The sequence below is a fragment of the Styela clava genome, chromosome 6 (assembly GCF_964204865.1).
Source record: "Styela clava chromosome 6, kaStyClav1.hap1.2, whole genome shotgun sequence".
Lineage (NCBI taxonomy): Eukaryota > Metazoa > Chordata > Ascidiacea > Stolidobranchia > Styelidae > Styela > Styela clava.
The window spans coordinates 10,895,703-10,912,046 of NC_135255.1; the positions used below are offsets into that span (position 1 = coordinate 10,895,703).

Below are 16,344 nucleotides of genomic sequence, written 5' to 3' on the forward strand. Positions count from 1 at the left end.
ATTCCAATACCTACCTCAGTATCAATCCCCTAATCTAATTATATTATATCCAAACTGTTACCAGGGTTATTTAATAATTGATGTAATCTGAGCTATAATTTGGCAATATTTTGTCATGTCCTTGGTAAATAAGAAGGTTTAGCCCAACTCTTCATGCACTCAACTTTGGTTGGGCTATTTGACTCCAATTATAATCAGCTTGGCAAAATCATTTTTTTTTTGTCCTTATATTAAATACTGTTCACTCCTGTTTGGGAATTTTTATAAAATTATTAAAATGGTGAGGCAAACAATTCTTATTTTTCATTACATTTCCTATATTTTATTCTAACTTCTTTTTTACGTGTTTATTTATTTTTTGTTACCATATAATTTATCTAAAGCTTCACTCTTTTTTCTAATTTTATTAATGTCCCATGTATGTGTGTGTGTGCGAGTGTGTATGATTTGATTCAATAATTTTAGGTGAGTGAACACGTACCACTTCTTTTTGGCACTATCTTCCGTCTCATATTCTGTACGTTTTAAACCTTATCCAAGATTTTGTTTACTCTTCTGATTTCATAATCAGTTTTTATTTATTTGTTTTTATCAACCTTTATGCTGATTATGAAGTCGAAATAATCCTGTCGTTCGTAACCGGTGAAGACCTAACATTTCTAAATTTTCACTCCGCCCACCACGCTTCTGGTTACCAACGAGAATGACGCCAGAGAATCAACAATGGCTAATATTTGCTGTTTGTTGCGATGTTCTTGTGTGTTTTAGACTTTTGTAGAGAGTGTTTAGTGGGATATCATTACCGTGTTGGCCTATTTATATTTGTATTGGTTTCATGACTGATTACTCCGATAGATTTCTGATGGCAGAAGGGTACTCTTTAAACAAAAAATCCGTCCGGGCTAGGCTACTGATGCCAGTTGATTCTGGCGTGGTTAAGCCTTTGTACGGTACCGGTACGAGTTTAAGTGCCATACGTCTTTGCAGATAATTGTGCAGGATACTGCTGCCTGCCTCAGTATAAAGACAGAAAGATTCGGTGATTGCTTCAATAGAGGTAGGATATGGTACAACAGTACCGTACCGGTACGGTACAAAGTAGCTTTTGTTTTTATTCAAATATATACCGGCACCGGTAGTCTACTTATATTTTTCTTGCTACTATCTCAGTATTTACACTCTCTCTCTTGAGTGTTGAAATATTTTCGATCATGTTGAGAAGGTTTTTACTGGTACCGGTATCTCAAAATGATTTAGGGTAAATAAAAACTTGCGACTTCCCAATGTTTCAAAACCGAAAGGATTCAACCAACTGAACAGTCAAATAAATCGGTTAATAGTTATGAAACCAGGCCTATATTTACGGTTGGATTCACTAGTACTGTACGGTACTAGTAATACTCTTTTTATTGCTAAACACCAACCTGCCAACAGATCTAAGATAGTACTGTAGTATGAAATATTATCGTACATGAAAGATAGTCAGGTTGGAATAACATTATATGGCCTACCTTTCGTTGACTTTCTTTCCATGAAGATCTTCATTAGCGCAATACACTCATATTTCAGTATTCAGATCAATTCCTAAACATAAATATTTGATTTAAATCTTAAGTTCAAAATTCCCAAACATTCGTAACGATGCTATTGTACATTGAAAATAAAGCTTATCCTCTGAAGACATTTGTTGTCTTGTGCCAACCTTCGGATACAGTTGCTCGTGTCAGAGCTCAACTTCTGCATTCGTTGTATGAAATAGGACATTCTAACCATCAGTTCAGGCTTCGTCACAAAGGTAACTACATGAGAGATGCTTATACTCTGGAAGAATATAAAATACTTAATAATGCAGTGATAAAGATGGTTCCTCTCAATGATATATCAGATTGGAAAAAGGACATGAGATTTCATCAAAGCAATAAATCAAAAATGGAGAAGTTAAATGTAGAAGACCTTGTGCAAGTCGCATTAAAATCAGAAGTGCATCTTCTGAACAATCGAGAAAAAACATTGGGAGTCTTCAAAACAATCTTGATGATGCAGATAATTCTTCTGTTCCTGTCTCTATTTACTGTGTACTGGTACTTTTTCTTTGCATATGCTGTGGTGTTGTTTATTGCGTACACTTTCTGTCCAACGTTTACCAGAATTGGTGGATGGGTCGGGAAAAACAGTGTAAGGAGCAAGGAATTCATGATTGTGTTTGGAGTTTTAACTTTAGCAATGATGGGAGTTGGAATAGCTTTATTCACTCTTATTGTCATTGATCTGAAGTCATCATCCTATCCCACAGCAAGATGTTCACAAAATGTTGCTTCATGTTTTTCAAGTGCTCAAAATACAATAGAAGAAGGTGTTTGTTACGCGTATCAGAAACAATGTTACGAGAGGTCAGTGTGGACGGCTGTTTATTTTTGTCTAGAAATTCTGGTTATGCTCATCAATTCCATATTTTCTTGGATTTTATTCAGCAATTTCAAGTTCAATGTTGGAGATAGAATTGAGTATTACTTGATGCAAATGAGAGAATTGAATCAAATTCTAGAAGCAGCAAAAGTCGGAACAACAAGCGAGAAAAGAAATGCAGCATTCGAACTCGCTACATTAGCAACTTCTGGTGATGACAACAAATTTCAGATAGTTTCTGAAGGTGGTCTTGAAGCACTGATTTCCCTTGGACTGAATGAAGATGCCACAACACAGGAATATGCCACGGAAGCCATCACAGAATGTCTCACAGTTCCCGCCATACAAGATCAGTTTGTGGTAATTGGAGGAATGCGTGTTTTAACTGCTTTACTTAATGCTAATAATTTGAGAACGGTGAAAGCAGCAATAATGGCAATTTCTTATGTTGTCACAGATTCTGATGAAAACAAGCCTGCTGCAATTGCAGATCATGGTCTTGAAGATCTTTTATATGCATGCAAATACACTGATTCTGCTGGATTACGGAGTCTGTCTTTAATTTATTTGGAATTGGCGGATTACGATGATACAAGAGTTGTTTTGACATCGAGAAATTCAACCATTGATGCCCTTTTGTGTATATTGAAACGCAGCTCTGATGAAGAAACGATAGCAACTTCCCTGCAGACTCTGGAACTGCTGGCTATAGAAGCTCCTAAAATGATCAATACGAATGAAGATTTGATGAAATATTTGCTGAATTTTCCCAATAAAACATTAGACAAGAAACTTCAATATTTTGCCGCAAAGTTACTGTTACAGTTTGCAGACTCTGTCGAATCCTGTGAGCAGTTAGTTTCACAAGAAAGTGTTGTGGATGACCTTCGATACTATGCTTATGCTAGTGATATAACACTACAAAATGTTCTTGCTAACATATTATTCAGAATGTCAGAGTTGAAACCTTACAAGGATCAATTACAAAAAAATGGAATGATTGATTTACTTTTGTATCTACAAAGCGTCACGAATGAGAGAGAATCTTGGAGCTTGATTGAAAGGGCATTATCAAATATGAACCTGCACCATGATACAGATTCTGATCTCAATTTGAAACACCATGGCTCCATGTCCTCCTTGAAAAGTCATGATGATCAAACCAAACCGTCATTCCAACCAAGACAACGTACTAACATCTCGGTACACTCAAGCACATCAAACGAAGCTGGTCCAAGTGGTCTTCAGTAGAAGTAGTCACTGCATGCTCCTAGCAATTTTTTTTTTATCTACGATTGATAAGACTATTAAAATTGAGTTAGAAAAACAAAGAGTTTAAAAATCTTTTGAATGTGTTTAATACAATAAGTTATCAATGGTTCAACAATTTGTCACTATCGTCTATGTATTATAAAGAATTATGCCCAGCCTGGTACTGTCCAATGCATGTAGAATTGAAATATTTTCTGATAACACTTGAAATGTATATAGTAAATATCAAATCAGTTTCAAAAAAGTATTAAACTTGAGTTTGCTACCCCTATGTCTGGTGATCAAGCACTCAAAATAACTTTCCAATAATGTAAGAAATGAGCCTTGATGGTGAATTTTAGTGGCTATCAAATAAGTATTTAAATGCTACTACTGATAACATATAGTGATTTAGATGTAAGTTGTCAATTATCCACTGTCATATATATTATTATTCCATCGTACAACCAACCACTGTTGCAATAACTTTTACTTGCACTTATATTTTAGTTCTACCCCTCTGCAGTTTACACATTACTTCTTTTAATTTCATTATTATCTTTCTGAATATTTCAACTCAGATCCTATTCTTTGAGTGTTTGACATTGAGCTCTGTATTCAGACTTTGAACACTGCAATTTTATTTGAGATCGTGTAAAAATGCTTAAATAAATGTCCGCTTAGTTGTTAACAACTTTTTTATTTGTGTTGGGTGGAAAAAATATACCAGTAAATACCACTATATCTTTTTGTTGCTAGGCACTCCCATAAGCAGAGTCGGATATGTGGTTTTACCAATTCTTACACTATTGACCAGACTTATTAGTATTTTTCGTATATTGAATTAAATATGTGTTTGAAGCTGAACTTCTATTTCTGAAAATTTATTGGAGCACAGTGGAAGGTTAATCCAGGTAAGTTTTGATATAATTATAAAAAAAATACTTCAATTGTGAACCCCCTTTTTCAATATTGTAGTAGATCCGACCTGAAGAAGATGCAAGTATACATAAGCATGTATAAAAAGGTGACTGAGCAAGGAAAGGATTTACATATTTATCTCGGACATAGGAGAAAGCCCAAAAGACGGCTTAATCATATGGCGAACCACGGGCCCGCGTCCGGTTACCATTCCATGTCAGGTATGGGATTAGTTATTTGTTTTCGGAAGCATGGACCGGATGGAAGCCGTAACCGACCAGTGGTTACGTGAACCACCCTATGGCGGCGAGGAGTCCAGCAATTCTCTCGCACATAACCATCCCTGCATGGGATGCGAACCCACGCAGAGTAATCACAAGTGCGGTGGCAAGCGCACTCCTGTCTCCTAATGCTTAGCACGATGAGCCACACCGCCGCGCCTATCAATGGCGTCACAAGTTTCAGTGGATGAAGAAGAAAGTCAGGCCCAGAAAACGCATTATTTCTATTCTGATTCCTAAATAACTTGAGTGTATTAAAGGCAGTGTTATATCTAGCGCAGGGTGGTCCAAGGTTGTCGGCTCCGCGGGCCACAAAATTAATTTTGCATTGTTCGCGGGCCACAATAGTGACAAGAATAGGTAAACAGTGTAAATCAAAACAAACACTTTTATTGTGCAATCACATAGTCATCAGGCATTGCCATTCCAGGCTAATAGAATCCGCATTTGATTTTTAGTTTTCTATGATGCCTATATTGTTAGCATATATTTCCGACCAAAAAGTTAGAAAGCCAGATAATAATTTAGACTGCCAAGCGCATCATTCAACTTTGCTAGTTTCCCCAGCTAGCCATAAAACTATTTAATTCAGTGACATTAGTGATGGCAATATGTCATAAGATTTTTTGATTCATTTTATGACAAAGCAACACGTACTGCGATTTTTTGATTACTCTCCAAATTTGACGCGGGCCACAGATAATGAAGCAGGCCTGTGCAGAGCCGTAGCCAGCATATTTTGCGCCCGGGGCAAACTATAAAATTGGCGCCCCGACCTCCACGTCCAATCATATTTTCTATTACATTTAATTGTATATGTAAAATCAAATTATATATGTAAATTCAAATTTATATGTATTTATATATTTTAAAACTTATTCAAAAAAATATGTATATATATTGTAACAAGTTTGCAATTTGTCACAAATCATCGAATATTACCCCAATTAATCTTAAATACTTGACTTTCGACTTAGCACCTGTAAATTTCCACGAGCATATAAAGATTCATGCTCACGGGACAATAAAATCATCGTTATTTTTAAACTTAAACTAGGTCATTTCATAAACTTTACAAGATATTTGACGAAAATATCGTGCCCATCCTAAACTCCTCCTATCAAAAACGACTAGAAGACAAACTAGAATTTGATTGGTCGAGGAAAAACCTTCTTCTATTAACGATCGTAATTTGTTTAACCGGAGCAATAAAATTATACTAAAGGATGGATATTAAGTTGATCTGTTATATAAAATTAACAGGAGCTCCCAATTGAGCAGGTATAACTTCTGAGTAATATATATAATTGTTTTATATCGGAGTCTAGATAGTAGGAGCACAATATATATCAAAGTAGTTAACTAGTCAACATCAACTAACCAAGAAGATAGCCAACAGCAATTTTGGTTACAATATGTGTATTCAAATTTTAATGGAACAATTTATTTAAAGAAGACGCAAAGCTATACAAAATATAGCATATGTCCCACTCAGTTACTGTCTAAGATGATTTACATCGGGGGTCTCAAACTCACGGCTCGCGGGATGATAGTTTGTGTCCCCCGCCTTGATATTAAAGTTTAATGTTAGTGCGGCCCGCAAGACACTTAGCTCATTTAGCACGATTAATGCTTTTAATATAACAGCGATCCCAAACTCTGTTCCGCGGAACACTAATGTTCCGCCAGCATCTCCCGAGTGTTGCGTGGAAAGGGAATCAAAAATACATCTAAATTGGTCGCCATGGCGATCTGAGAATCACAAAGGTTTTGCCCAACTGACAGTTTAAAATTGTGTCATCGTCGGCCTAAATTGGACTAACTAAGTTAGGGTAGTGGGGCTAGTGGCATTTGAAACATCAGCGCAACAGTTATTACAAGATGGAATTTTATAGTTTCGCTCATCCCTAAACGTGTCGTTGGAAGTGAAGTTTCAGTAAACAGAAAGGTTTGTGATGAGCACAGACAATTTAAAAAAACTGGGAAATGCGAAATTTTTTTGTTGAGCATAGGAGCATCCAGACATGTTTTATCTGCACAGTTAAAGTTGCAGTGCACAAGGAATACAATTTAAACGAGTTGCTAAGCTTTTATTATGAAAAACCTGATGCGGCCCGGACTCATCCAGACTCTGCCCCAGCGGCCCCCACGTGAATTGAGTTTCAGACCTCTTTACATAGTCTACAACAAATTTTTTATTTTATTTCACTGTCGCAAACTGGTTAACACGTCATCAAAATCTGTTTTTTTTTCCAATGTTTCTCTTTCAACACTTAGAAGTGCAAGATCATTGAGACGATCCTGTCCCATTGATGCACGCGAATACGACAAAATAAGTTTCAATTTGCTGAAAGACCGTTCACAGCTTGCAATTGAAACTGATATTAATTTGAGTTGGGTTGCGCGAGACTAACTTCCTATCTTTTCGCTATGCCTTTATGCTAGTGGATCCGTATGCGTATACTGCAAGGATACTGTAGCTGGAATTACCATGACTATTCTATTCAATTAAAGAGTCCAGCTGCACACTAACACAAAAGTATTTCTGTAACGTTTCGTCCGACCAGAATCAGACTTCCTCAGACAAGCGGTTTACAACAATTGTTGCTAGCCCCATTGTATTTGTATTTCCAAATGTATTTCTGTAAGGTTTCGTCCGACCAGAATCAGACTTCCTCAGACAAGCAGTTTACAACAATTTTTGCTAGCCCCATTGTTGTAAACTGCTTGTCTGAGGAAGTCTGATTCTGGTCGGACGAAACGTTACAGAACTACATTTGTGTTAGTGTGCATCTGGTCTGGACTCTTTAATTGAATAGAAACTGATATTGTTGACAAAATTTGTAGCGAAATTCGCAGATTGGGTAAAACGTCGTCTCCAAAAGACACAATAAAACCAAGAATAGCCAAAGGAGTTTCTGGTTGACCTTCAGTTCTGTTACTGAGCAGCATTCTGTAATCTTCAATTTTGGTGAAAAGTTCGTGGCCATTGATGTCCGTGTCGTAGAAATTGGCAAAATATGTGCAATCTCGTCGAATTGTCGAAAACGGCATTGGGGTCCTTTAGCACAGTATAATAAATTTTATGTAACTCTGCCGCAAAGTACGGTACTCTGACAACCACGAAATACAATCACGTATTACTCAAAACATGTATTAACATCATTCAACCAAATTCCGTTGCCATTTGTCTCCAGCACAGAACTAATATCAACTTACATCGGAGTGCGCAAGCAAGAACTTAACGATACAGAACCACGTAATTAACCCCGTGTATTTTGTTACCTAACGTTACCAAATCAATTTTTGCTTTGTTTCCGGGCCAGATTTCTTGGCCATGTAATTACGATGGAAATCTGACCGTGCGCGAGCTATGTGCCTGATGACGTCGGCAGTCGACGTAAGTGGTCTGACCAAGTGTACAGTTTGCTGTGTAGGCTACTAAGGCTAGATGTCTGCCGCCAGTGCGATCTTGCTTGTGACTGTTTTTTACCCTTGTTGTGAAAATTTTGCTATCCCCATTTTGGCGCCCCTGTACCTTGGCGCTATGGGACATATGTACCCCATTGCCCTCCCTAAGCTACGCCTCTGGCGCCTGGGTTTGGACCACCCTGATCTAGCGTATGACATTGCCTTGGTCGCAAAAAGGGGGAAAATTTTTAATACTGAAATGTTTCAATAAATCGATTTTAAATTGAAAATAATTGCGACTCGTAGGTTATAACAACGTTTTTAAATAATAACGTACAAGTATCTCTATTCAACGTCTGTCGTTAAAATTGTCAGTCACCGATCAAAAGGGTGCTTTGCCATGGGCGTCTTTTTACGTAGATACGCCACTGAAACCCTTTGTAATCGGTAGGCCCTCAGGGATTTTCACACTTTTTATATAAACAGTTTTTCTTCCCCGTTCAAACGTGCTAGAATTACCAACCAAGTATCTCTGGAAAGGATTTTTAGGCCTCTTTCCGCGTGAGGCTGCCAAAGAGCCATATTGCTATTCTCCCTATCGTGGTGGGTTGTTAAAACAGAAATTTCATAAAATTTTTGTTCGAGAATTTTCAATCAAAGTCAGCCGTAGTAATTATTACCAATAAGTTATCATCAGGCATGAACCATCAAAACAACTTTTCTCATTTTGGTCGATGACGCGTCAAGTTTCGAGACGGACGATTTAGGCTTGCATTGGGGACCTTAGGAAGGGACCTAGGGGCATGCATATAATAATCTAGAGTCAAGTCATGACCCACGTGACACAGAGTACCCACTTATGGGTGGGCTGATCTAATTAGGGAAGACCGATCACTAGACGTAGCATTTACGAGTGTAATATCGAATGTCTTTAAAACTATAGATATTGCTGAAAGAATGAAAAAAGAAATCGCCAGTTATGTGAGGGTTGTCAGATGCTAGCCCGATACAAAATCACGAAACAAGGCATTTGCAGTCCTATCGTTACGTCACTTCAATCATAGTTCTGTAGTTGACTGCTGGTCTGTATATCCGGTATCTAGTTTTAATTCTATATGAAAAACGCCTAGTTTACCAAAATTAAAAGCGGCTAGGTGGGAAAAAAATTTGCGATCGGAGGGAAAATGAACACCTGCAGTAGGCCTACACTCCATCACGACTTCCAGCGTTGGTTGCTTCAGTTTTAGACCACAGTGAGGCGTTAATGTGTTGAGGTTCCGAAAAGGGGTAATAGGATCTGCACGAAATGTATGCATGCCGATTTGATGAAACTTAAGTCTTTATTTTGTACCATGTTTATAGGTTAACAAGGTTCATGAATTTCATGGTTTAATTCATGCACTGTCAAATTAGTCGCGCTTATGATTTGATATTTCCATCTCTACTATGACGTAACAGAGGAACTCATATTTCTCGGCGCTTTATGGTCTCCTAAAATTGTTACTCAACAAACGATATACGCTTGCCCCACTTTACGGATTACCGGGGGTGCTATGCGTATTTAGATTTTATTGTTGACTAATTACCTGTTTCGGGTTAGTCTTCTGTTTATACATTGTGCAATGATTGTCAGGTGTGAATTTTATGTTTAGTAGGGTGACCGTACATTTGAACACACGTACATTTGAACCCATACATTTGCATTTTGCGCCCGTATATCCTCGGGTTCAATCTAAATGAGGGGGCTAAAAACCATGGGTTAGGGTTAGTATGAGTTTAAATATCCGTAAACTAAAAAGAAATCTATAGGTGCAATAGTATGCAGGTGCAATTGTCGTGGGTTCAAATTACGGGTTCCAATGTAATGGAACCGTTTAGTAAGCTGTTACGCTTCCCATCATTATGTCGTGCTTGTAAGTTCTGTGGACAAATGTAATTTGACTTCATGCTTTACCATTTTTTTTTTCATTTTTATCCTTGCATGCTTGCTTGCTTCTTTGAGTTCTGGTCGAAAACGGTCATTTCATCATTAAGGTTCACACGGACACTATACCTATACTGTAAATGTTTATGGCTCTTGTGTAATGCATCTACACCTTGTGAGCTCTGAACAGAATGAAGTTTCTTTCAACGTAAGTGTACGGTCGTTGGGATTGCAGCTTGTTGCGAACCCCTGGACTCAGCGCCGGATTAACCATTAAACAATATAAGCACGTGCTTAGGGCACCAAGCAAAGGGGGCAACACAGAAATTTTTATAGCAGAATTTTATATAGTTTATCGTTGTTTATTTAAAATATTAGTTCACCATACGACCCAAACTTTAAAATGTTTGCTTATTTTTTGTCTTCAAGTATCATATTATCTTTCTTTATTAAAAATAAACACTGAAACTTATTTATTGGACACGAAATGAGCCTATGAGTGGTTTTGTAAATTTTTTTTTTTATTCTCCTTGTTGCTGCATTTTTGTTTTAAAAACAATTATTTACTCTTCAACAATTGGACCAATGAACCATTTGCACTATGTGGCGATTCTACGATCGCATTTTAACGATCTAGTGGTCAGCGAAGTCGGGAGTTTTTTGATAAGGTAGACCAGGGTGGTCCAATCCAGACCCTGTCATGCTGATACATTCATTCCGTGCGGCCCACAGAGATTCAAACCCTTTTTTCTAACGCTCTCTGCCTTTTTTTTTAGTAAAAACACTCTTCTGTTTTCAAGCGTGGGCCATGTGACAGTAGTGACGAAACGCAGAGCCGACTTAACGCCGCGCAATTCGTTTTTTTCAGCAAGGTCCAGAAATACCAACTTAGACGGACTTGGTGGTTATTTGACGATGGCTCTAAGCTTGCCCACGCTGCAAGTTTTTAAATTACTCAAATATAACAATTCGTAATAAAATGATTGTCACAAGAAAAGTGACATAAGGAAAACACGGCGGAAACGTATTTCCTTGCCCCTCACACAGTGTCTGGTTTGAATTCAAGTAATATCTGTTACGAAAGAATATACTTTGAAGCGACATCAAACGCGAGATGCGGAAAATACAGCGTTAATTTTAGGAAATTAATTTTTAAATAACTGAAGGCTTTATACATCTTCTTCAAAAAATCGCCACCCATGCAACATAATAATGGTCTGATTAGAGCGGTAAACTCGCGATATTTCGATCACTTTTGGGTTTTCTCCGACTTGTGGCCCGCGAGACCTCCTCAAAAGTTTTTGCGGTCCTTCAACCTAGCAACCTTGAACCCCCCCTGAGGTAGACTACTAGGCAAACTAGGCAAAGACTTGTATACTTTGGTATTTTGATTCACGTTGAGACTGAAAGCATGAATCTTTATTGTCACACTCCTTCAGGTTTAGAGCTCAACCGTTATATCGGCCCGATGTTGTGTCTATATATATATATAACAGTTAAAAAATCTAAAAATGTTCGTAAAAGTTGTTTTATACTGTTGGTTATGATTATTTTTAATGAATAATAATACACTTATGTGGTTTATTGTTTTTATAATTAAATTACACATGAGGGGGCACCAAAGTCTTCAGTGCTTAGGGCACCAAAGGGGCATAATCCGCCCCTGTCTGAACTGTACTGGCGGAACTCCAATGTGCCACGGTACCTCAGTTGAAAACAACTGCCCTACTCGTACTCATCCCATAATATGTTCGTTGGCGGCCATGACGCAATAAACCAAAGCAAATGAATTAATCGTCAGCCGGGCAAACTATGACATGAAAAAAAAAACGATTAGAGAACATTCGGGCCATCTCCCAGAATGAACAGGATAACAACATTAAAGCTTTAATAAGAGATCACTCCGCCAATTTATGTTATATATATGTGATGCGATAGCATATCCAAATGAAGTGCAAAAAATGACCTGTCTGTGAGCAAGCTACGCAAAATAAATTGATTACAAAGTTACACCCATGACTAACGAAGCACGGTCTTTCTTTCTTCCATACTGCGGGTAAACGCTTTGGGTATGTTTTCAAGCTATTTTCAGTTTTCAGCATTCGCTAGATCCTTCCCCTTTTTGTGTTTTTGCCATGCTGTTTTAAATGAATTTATCTAGATGTTGCTTCCAATAGTTCATAAGATATATATCAGAATTCTTGGGATGAGAAGCTCATTCAATAACGAATAGTTAAGCAAATTATCGCAAGACTACAATAGATTTCAGACTTGCCAAAGTAGCATATAATATATATACAATTTATATTTTCTAACAGATAGATTATTTTGTTTCGGTATAGGTCCAGTACAAAATACTAAAAAACCATTTGGGATTTCCCTGGATCATTTTCCCTTCCAGACTTGATTAGTTTGTTGCTGATTTCTCAATTTCCGTATCTTCATTATTAGAATCAATAAATCTCTGGACAAGAAGTGGACCTATATGGATAGTTTTGTTAATTAAATTGTTGTTGTTTTTGTTAATTTCGTTGTTGTTACTAAGTATGAAAAAATCCCCTTTTCATTACCTACACTATGCAAATTGCTTTGAAATATCAGTGGTTAAAGATTGTTTTTGTCACTAAAAGGCTATTATATCACTTTTATTTATTTCAGTGGACTCTGTGGAATTCGTTTTCCACTGAGAAGTTTTGTGTGATCACGTTATCAAAATTAAAAGTTGCGCGGTTCCGCGATCGCATTTCAACGATCTGGTGGTCACAAAGTATGGAGTTTTTAACAAGGAATACTACCGGTACTATTAAAGATCTGATATTACATGGTTTTGGCTTTCGTGTCCATTTATTTGAGCATTGCTCTCTGGTTTATAAGATTTATTGATTCATCTATTTTATGATGTTCAAAGAAGGTTAGTTTAAACTCCGCGTCGACTATATATATATGAATAAGATGAAATGAAAAACCTTTTTGCACAGTTGAATCTTTATTTCATATATCATAAAAAAAAAGCTGTGACAAAGGCCGAAAATTCCACCAGAAAATAATTGCAATATTGAATCTTTGATATATGGCAATAATACAGAATAAAATATTATTTTTTATAAATAAAATGTAGAATAAGTGATGAATATTTTGAGCGTAATATGCTTAGTATTTAGGCAAAAGCATGATGGCGGCGAAACTTTCCACTTTATCAGAATATGGAAATTTAAAACAGATTGGGGTCATAGCGATACTTCATTGTAAAATACCAAACAGTTTATTTCTTTGTGAAGGGAGTGGGCACACGATTGAAATTGGTGTAGATTGGAACTTCTGGCGGAACGAATTCGTGGTATCCAAACGGGATGGGCGAATAAACAAATGAACGTAGTCCGGTTGAAGTCTGCAATGAATTTGATCCAAAGTCAGGAGTATCATTTGCTATTTCCTCCACAGCTTGAGATTCTATTGCTGTTTTCATGTTATCAGATATATTCGAACCAGATTCAGTAATTTTTGCTGTTGAGTCTGAATCGTTCTGTGGCTCGGCTGTCTTCGGCCGGAAACTTGGATGGAATGAAACCAAAGACGGTTTGTTGTCGTGTGCTGGGTCAAAATATTCTTCAATACCAAGGGAATTGTCTTCTCTCGCACGATGGAACTGTCGTTTTCCGTATCCTTCGTATACAGTTCTCTCGTGTGATTCGTGAAGATAGCCTAAAATTGTAAACGATAATTTAGAAACGAAGGTACAACAATCCTATTACGAACTCAACAGCAAATATTCCTAAATTTCAATTTCGTAATTCTAACTGATATCTATTCCTACAAATTAGCACATTCGATTTGCAGATCTCATTAACCACACTGTCCCATGTTGTATAATTGAACCTGCCAATTCAGAGGATATGGAAGTTGAAAATGCTATTGATGAATAATTCGAAATAAAATTAATACTGAAGATATAGTTTAGTGCAATTCATCTGGCATTTATTTCGACAAAGTAGAACTGTTGACTCTTTTATTTCTAGCATCTTATTTGATAGGAAAGGGGGTCATTAAATCAAAGAAATCATCTTCATTTCAGCAGACATACCTGACTAAAATGTCTTCGAGTATTAAAGAAAAAAAACTCGTTGAAAATTATTTATCTTATTGAAAACGCGATGCACCATGATTCGTCTACTTGTAAATTGATTTGCAATAAATTTGTTTGCCGGCGGGCGATGATAACGTCAAAAGGACTGAAATGGGGCGATGGTACAAAAAAGTTTGGAAATCACTGATGTATAAGACGGTGATAAACGATAGCGTATAAAGCTTGAGATAACTAGAGTCGACAAAATGGTCTTGCACGCCATCTGTGATCGGGCATCACATTTGGAGTCAGAACAAGTCGTTTCATGAAAAATTAGAATTATTCACCAAAATAAAATTAGTTTAGTTATGCCAACCAGGACTTATCTAGCGAGATAAGTTTCAATATTGGGATAGCATATGTCTTCACCAACCAAAAGCAAATCACGTTGCCGAAATTGACGTGAGCTGTTGCCTCTAGTAGTTAACGTTCGTAGGAGTTTGGATTGTATAACAAATTCAACTTTACTTACTGAGACTCAGAGATTCTTTGCCATCCTCGACGGGGTCGTAATCAAATATTGATCTCGGTTCAATTCTCCAGCGGTTTATTCCATGTCCTAAAATTTACAGAGCATTTTATTTAACGTACATTTGTAGGCAGGCTGTTCTGGAAGTATGAATTTCGTATTTTTTTACATTCATCAGCATTATATAAGGCTTGAAATATATTGATGTGTTTTGCATACTTGCGCTAGGCATTGGTCTGTCTTGAGGTCTTCTTGGTGCATAGAAGGCTTTTCTTCCATACGATAAACTCCATCCTTGATCCTTTTGCTCTTGTGCTTCGTTATTCATTTTCTTCCGAAAAGCACCTGGAATATCATTTCTATATATTAGAATATTGCGTTTTAAAATTTCAAAAACCTATGTATCCAATTCTCTCGTTCACATTAACAATCCCAACAGTCAAATTTATGGTAGATACAGCAATTCATTATAATATATATATATAATAAAAAAGCATTTTTCTGTTCCAATTCATTTTTAAATCTCGAGAAGATAGGCTACGGGGATTGATTTTAATTATTTATTGCAAAACAAATAAACAAATATAATTCTACATAAAACTATGAACAAGCTGATCATATTGAACTGTGGATTCGAAAACCTAAACTACATTTTAAAAATCGAAATCTGAAGTATACTCTGTATACCTTTATAACCTAAACTGTCGTTGCAGTAGTGAAGTTCTGGATATTGTCAGTACGAAATATCTTTTCCAATGGAAAACATGTGGTTATTGTGCCGCTATTTATGTACGTGCTATATCATTGAACGACCAGCGACGCGACACTTACCGTTAAGTTAGCAACTGAAAATAGCATGTGTACGAGATTGTGGCCCAGAAACGTGTCAAGTTCGTGTTCCTGATTGAACTAGGAAGCGGTCGTTAAAAAAACATCAAAAATTCAATGGAAGGGATTTTTCTGCGCAGATTATATAAAAATATTAAATCTCATGGGTTAATATGAAAATTATGAATTAATGGCGAAAATTTGATTTTTTTGTCAAAATTTGCAGTTCACGAACAGAAATGTAAAATTTTGTATAGCTTCACACATTGAAGATATGTTCTTGTAATTTGCATGGATGTGTGCCCAATTTCTTTATCTGAACGTATTTTCTGCATAACCCGAGCCATACAATCCAAATGTATCCCCTGTTGTACTCGTGATAACTTCATATCATCATTCGATATCACTTTCAAGAACTCATAATAAATCAGCATGCCATCAACAAATCAAATCGTATTGTATGCACAAAATGGGGTGTTATCAATGTTCGAAATTTATTACATTTTCGCAATGGAATTATTCCAGATCTCAATACATATTTGATTTTTGTCGAAAAATTGTCAGTGTCATATTACTGGTTACATCTTGTTTATGTGTGTTCTGCTGTGGTGAGTTTTCAATATATATATATATGTGCAAAGATAAAAATTATAAGATGTTGTAAAACGAATTAAGATCATTTTGTTGGATATAATTGATTTAACATTTAGTAAGTGCAAAATTGAAATGA

At 36.6% G+C, this 16,344-nt stretch overlaps 2 protein-coding genes across 5 annotated transcripts; one reads left to right on the forward strand and one right to left on the reverse strand.

Annotated features, from left to right (window-relative positions):
- Positions 1–1,466: 1,466 nt before the first annotated feature.
- On the forward strand, positions 1,467–4,550 carry LOC120331634 (uncharacterized). 2 transcript variants are annotated; one of them, XM_039398744.2, is made up of 2 exons: positions 1,467–2,390; positions 2,472–4,550. In XM_039398744.2, the coding sequence occupies exons 1-2, from the start codon at positions 1,642–1,644 to the stop codon at positions 3,655–3,657; spliced, it is 1,935 nt and encodes a 644-aa protein (XP_039254678.2). In that variant the 5' UTR covers positions 1,467–1,641; the 3' UTR covers positions 3,658–4,550. The 2 variants fall into 2 exon arrangements, with proteins under 2 accessions (XP_039254678.2, XP_039254677.2); XM_039398743.2 differs by having other exon boundaries at positions 1,472–4,548.
- Positions 4,551–13,161: 8,611 nt separating this feature from the next.
- LOC120331424 (uncharacterized) lies at positions 13,162–15,593 on the reverse strand. 3 transcript variants are annotated; one of them, XM_039398501.2, is made up of 4 exons: positions 15,474–15,593; positions 15,006–15,131; positions 14,790–14,876; positions 13,162–13,896 (listed from the first exon to the last, which is right to left on the reverse strand). In XM_039398501.2, the coding sequence occupies exons 2-4, from the start codon at positions 15,112–15,114 to the stop codon at positions 13,457–13,459; spliced, it is 636 nt and encodes a 211-aa protein (XP_039254435.2). In that variant the 5' UTR covers positions 15,115–15,131; positions 15,474–15,593; the 3' UTR covers positions 13,162–13,456. The 3 variants fall into 3 exon arrangements, with proteins under 3 accessions (XP_039254435.2, XP_039254436.2, XP_077969816.1); XM_039398502.2 differs by having other exon boundaries at positions 15,483–15,545; XM_078113690.1 differs by having other exon boundaries at positions 15,006–15,145; positions 15,474–15,506.
- Between the last annotated feature and the right edge of the window lie 751 nt (positions 15,594–16,344).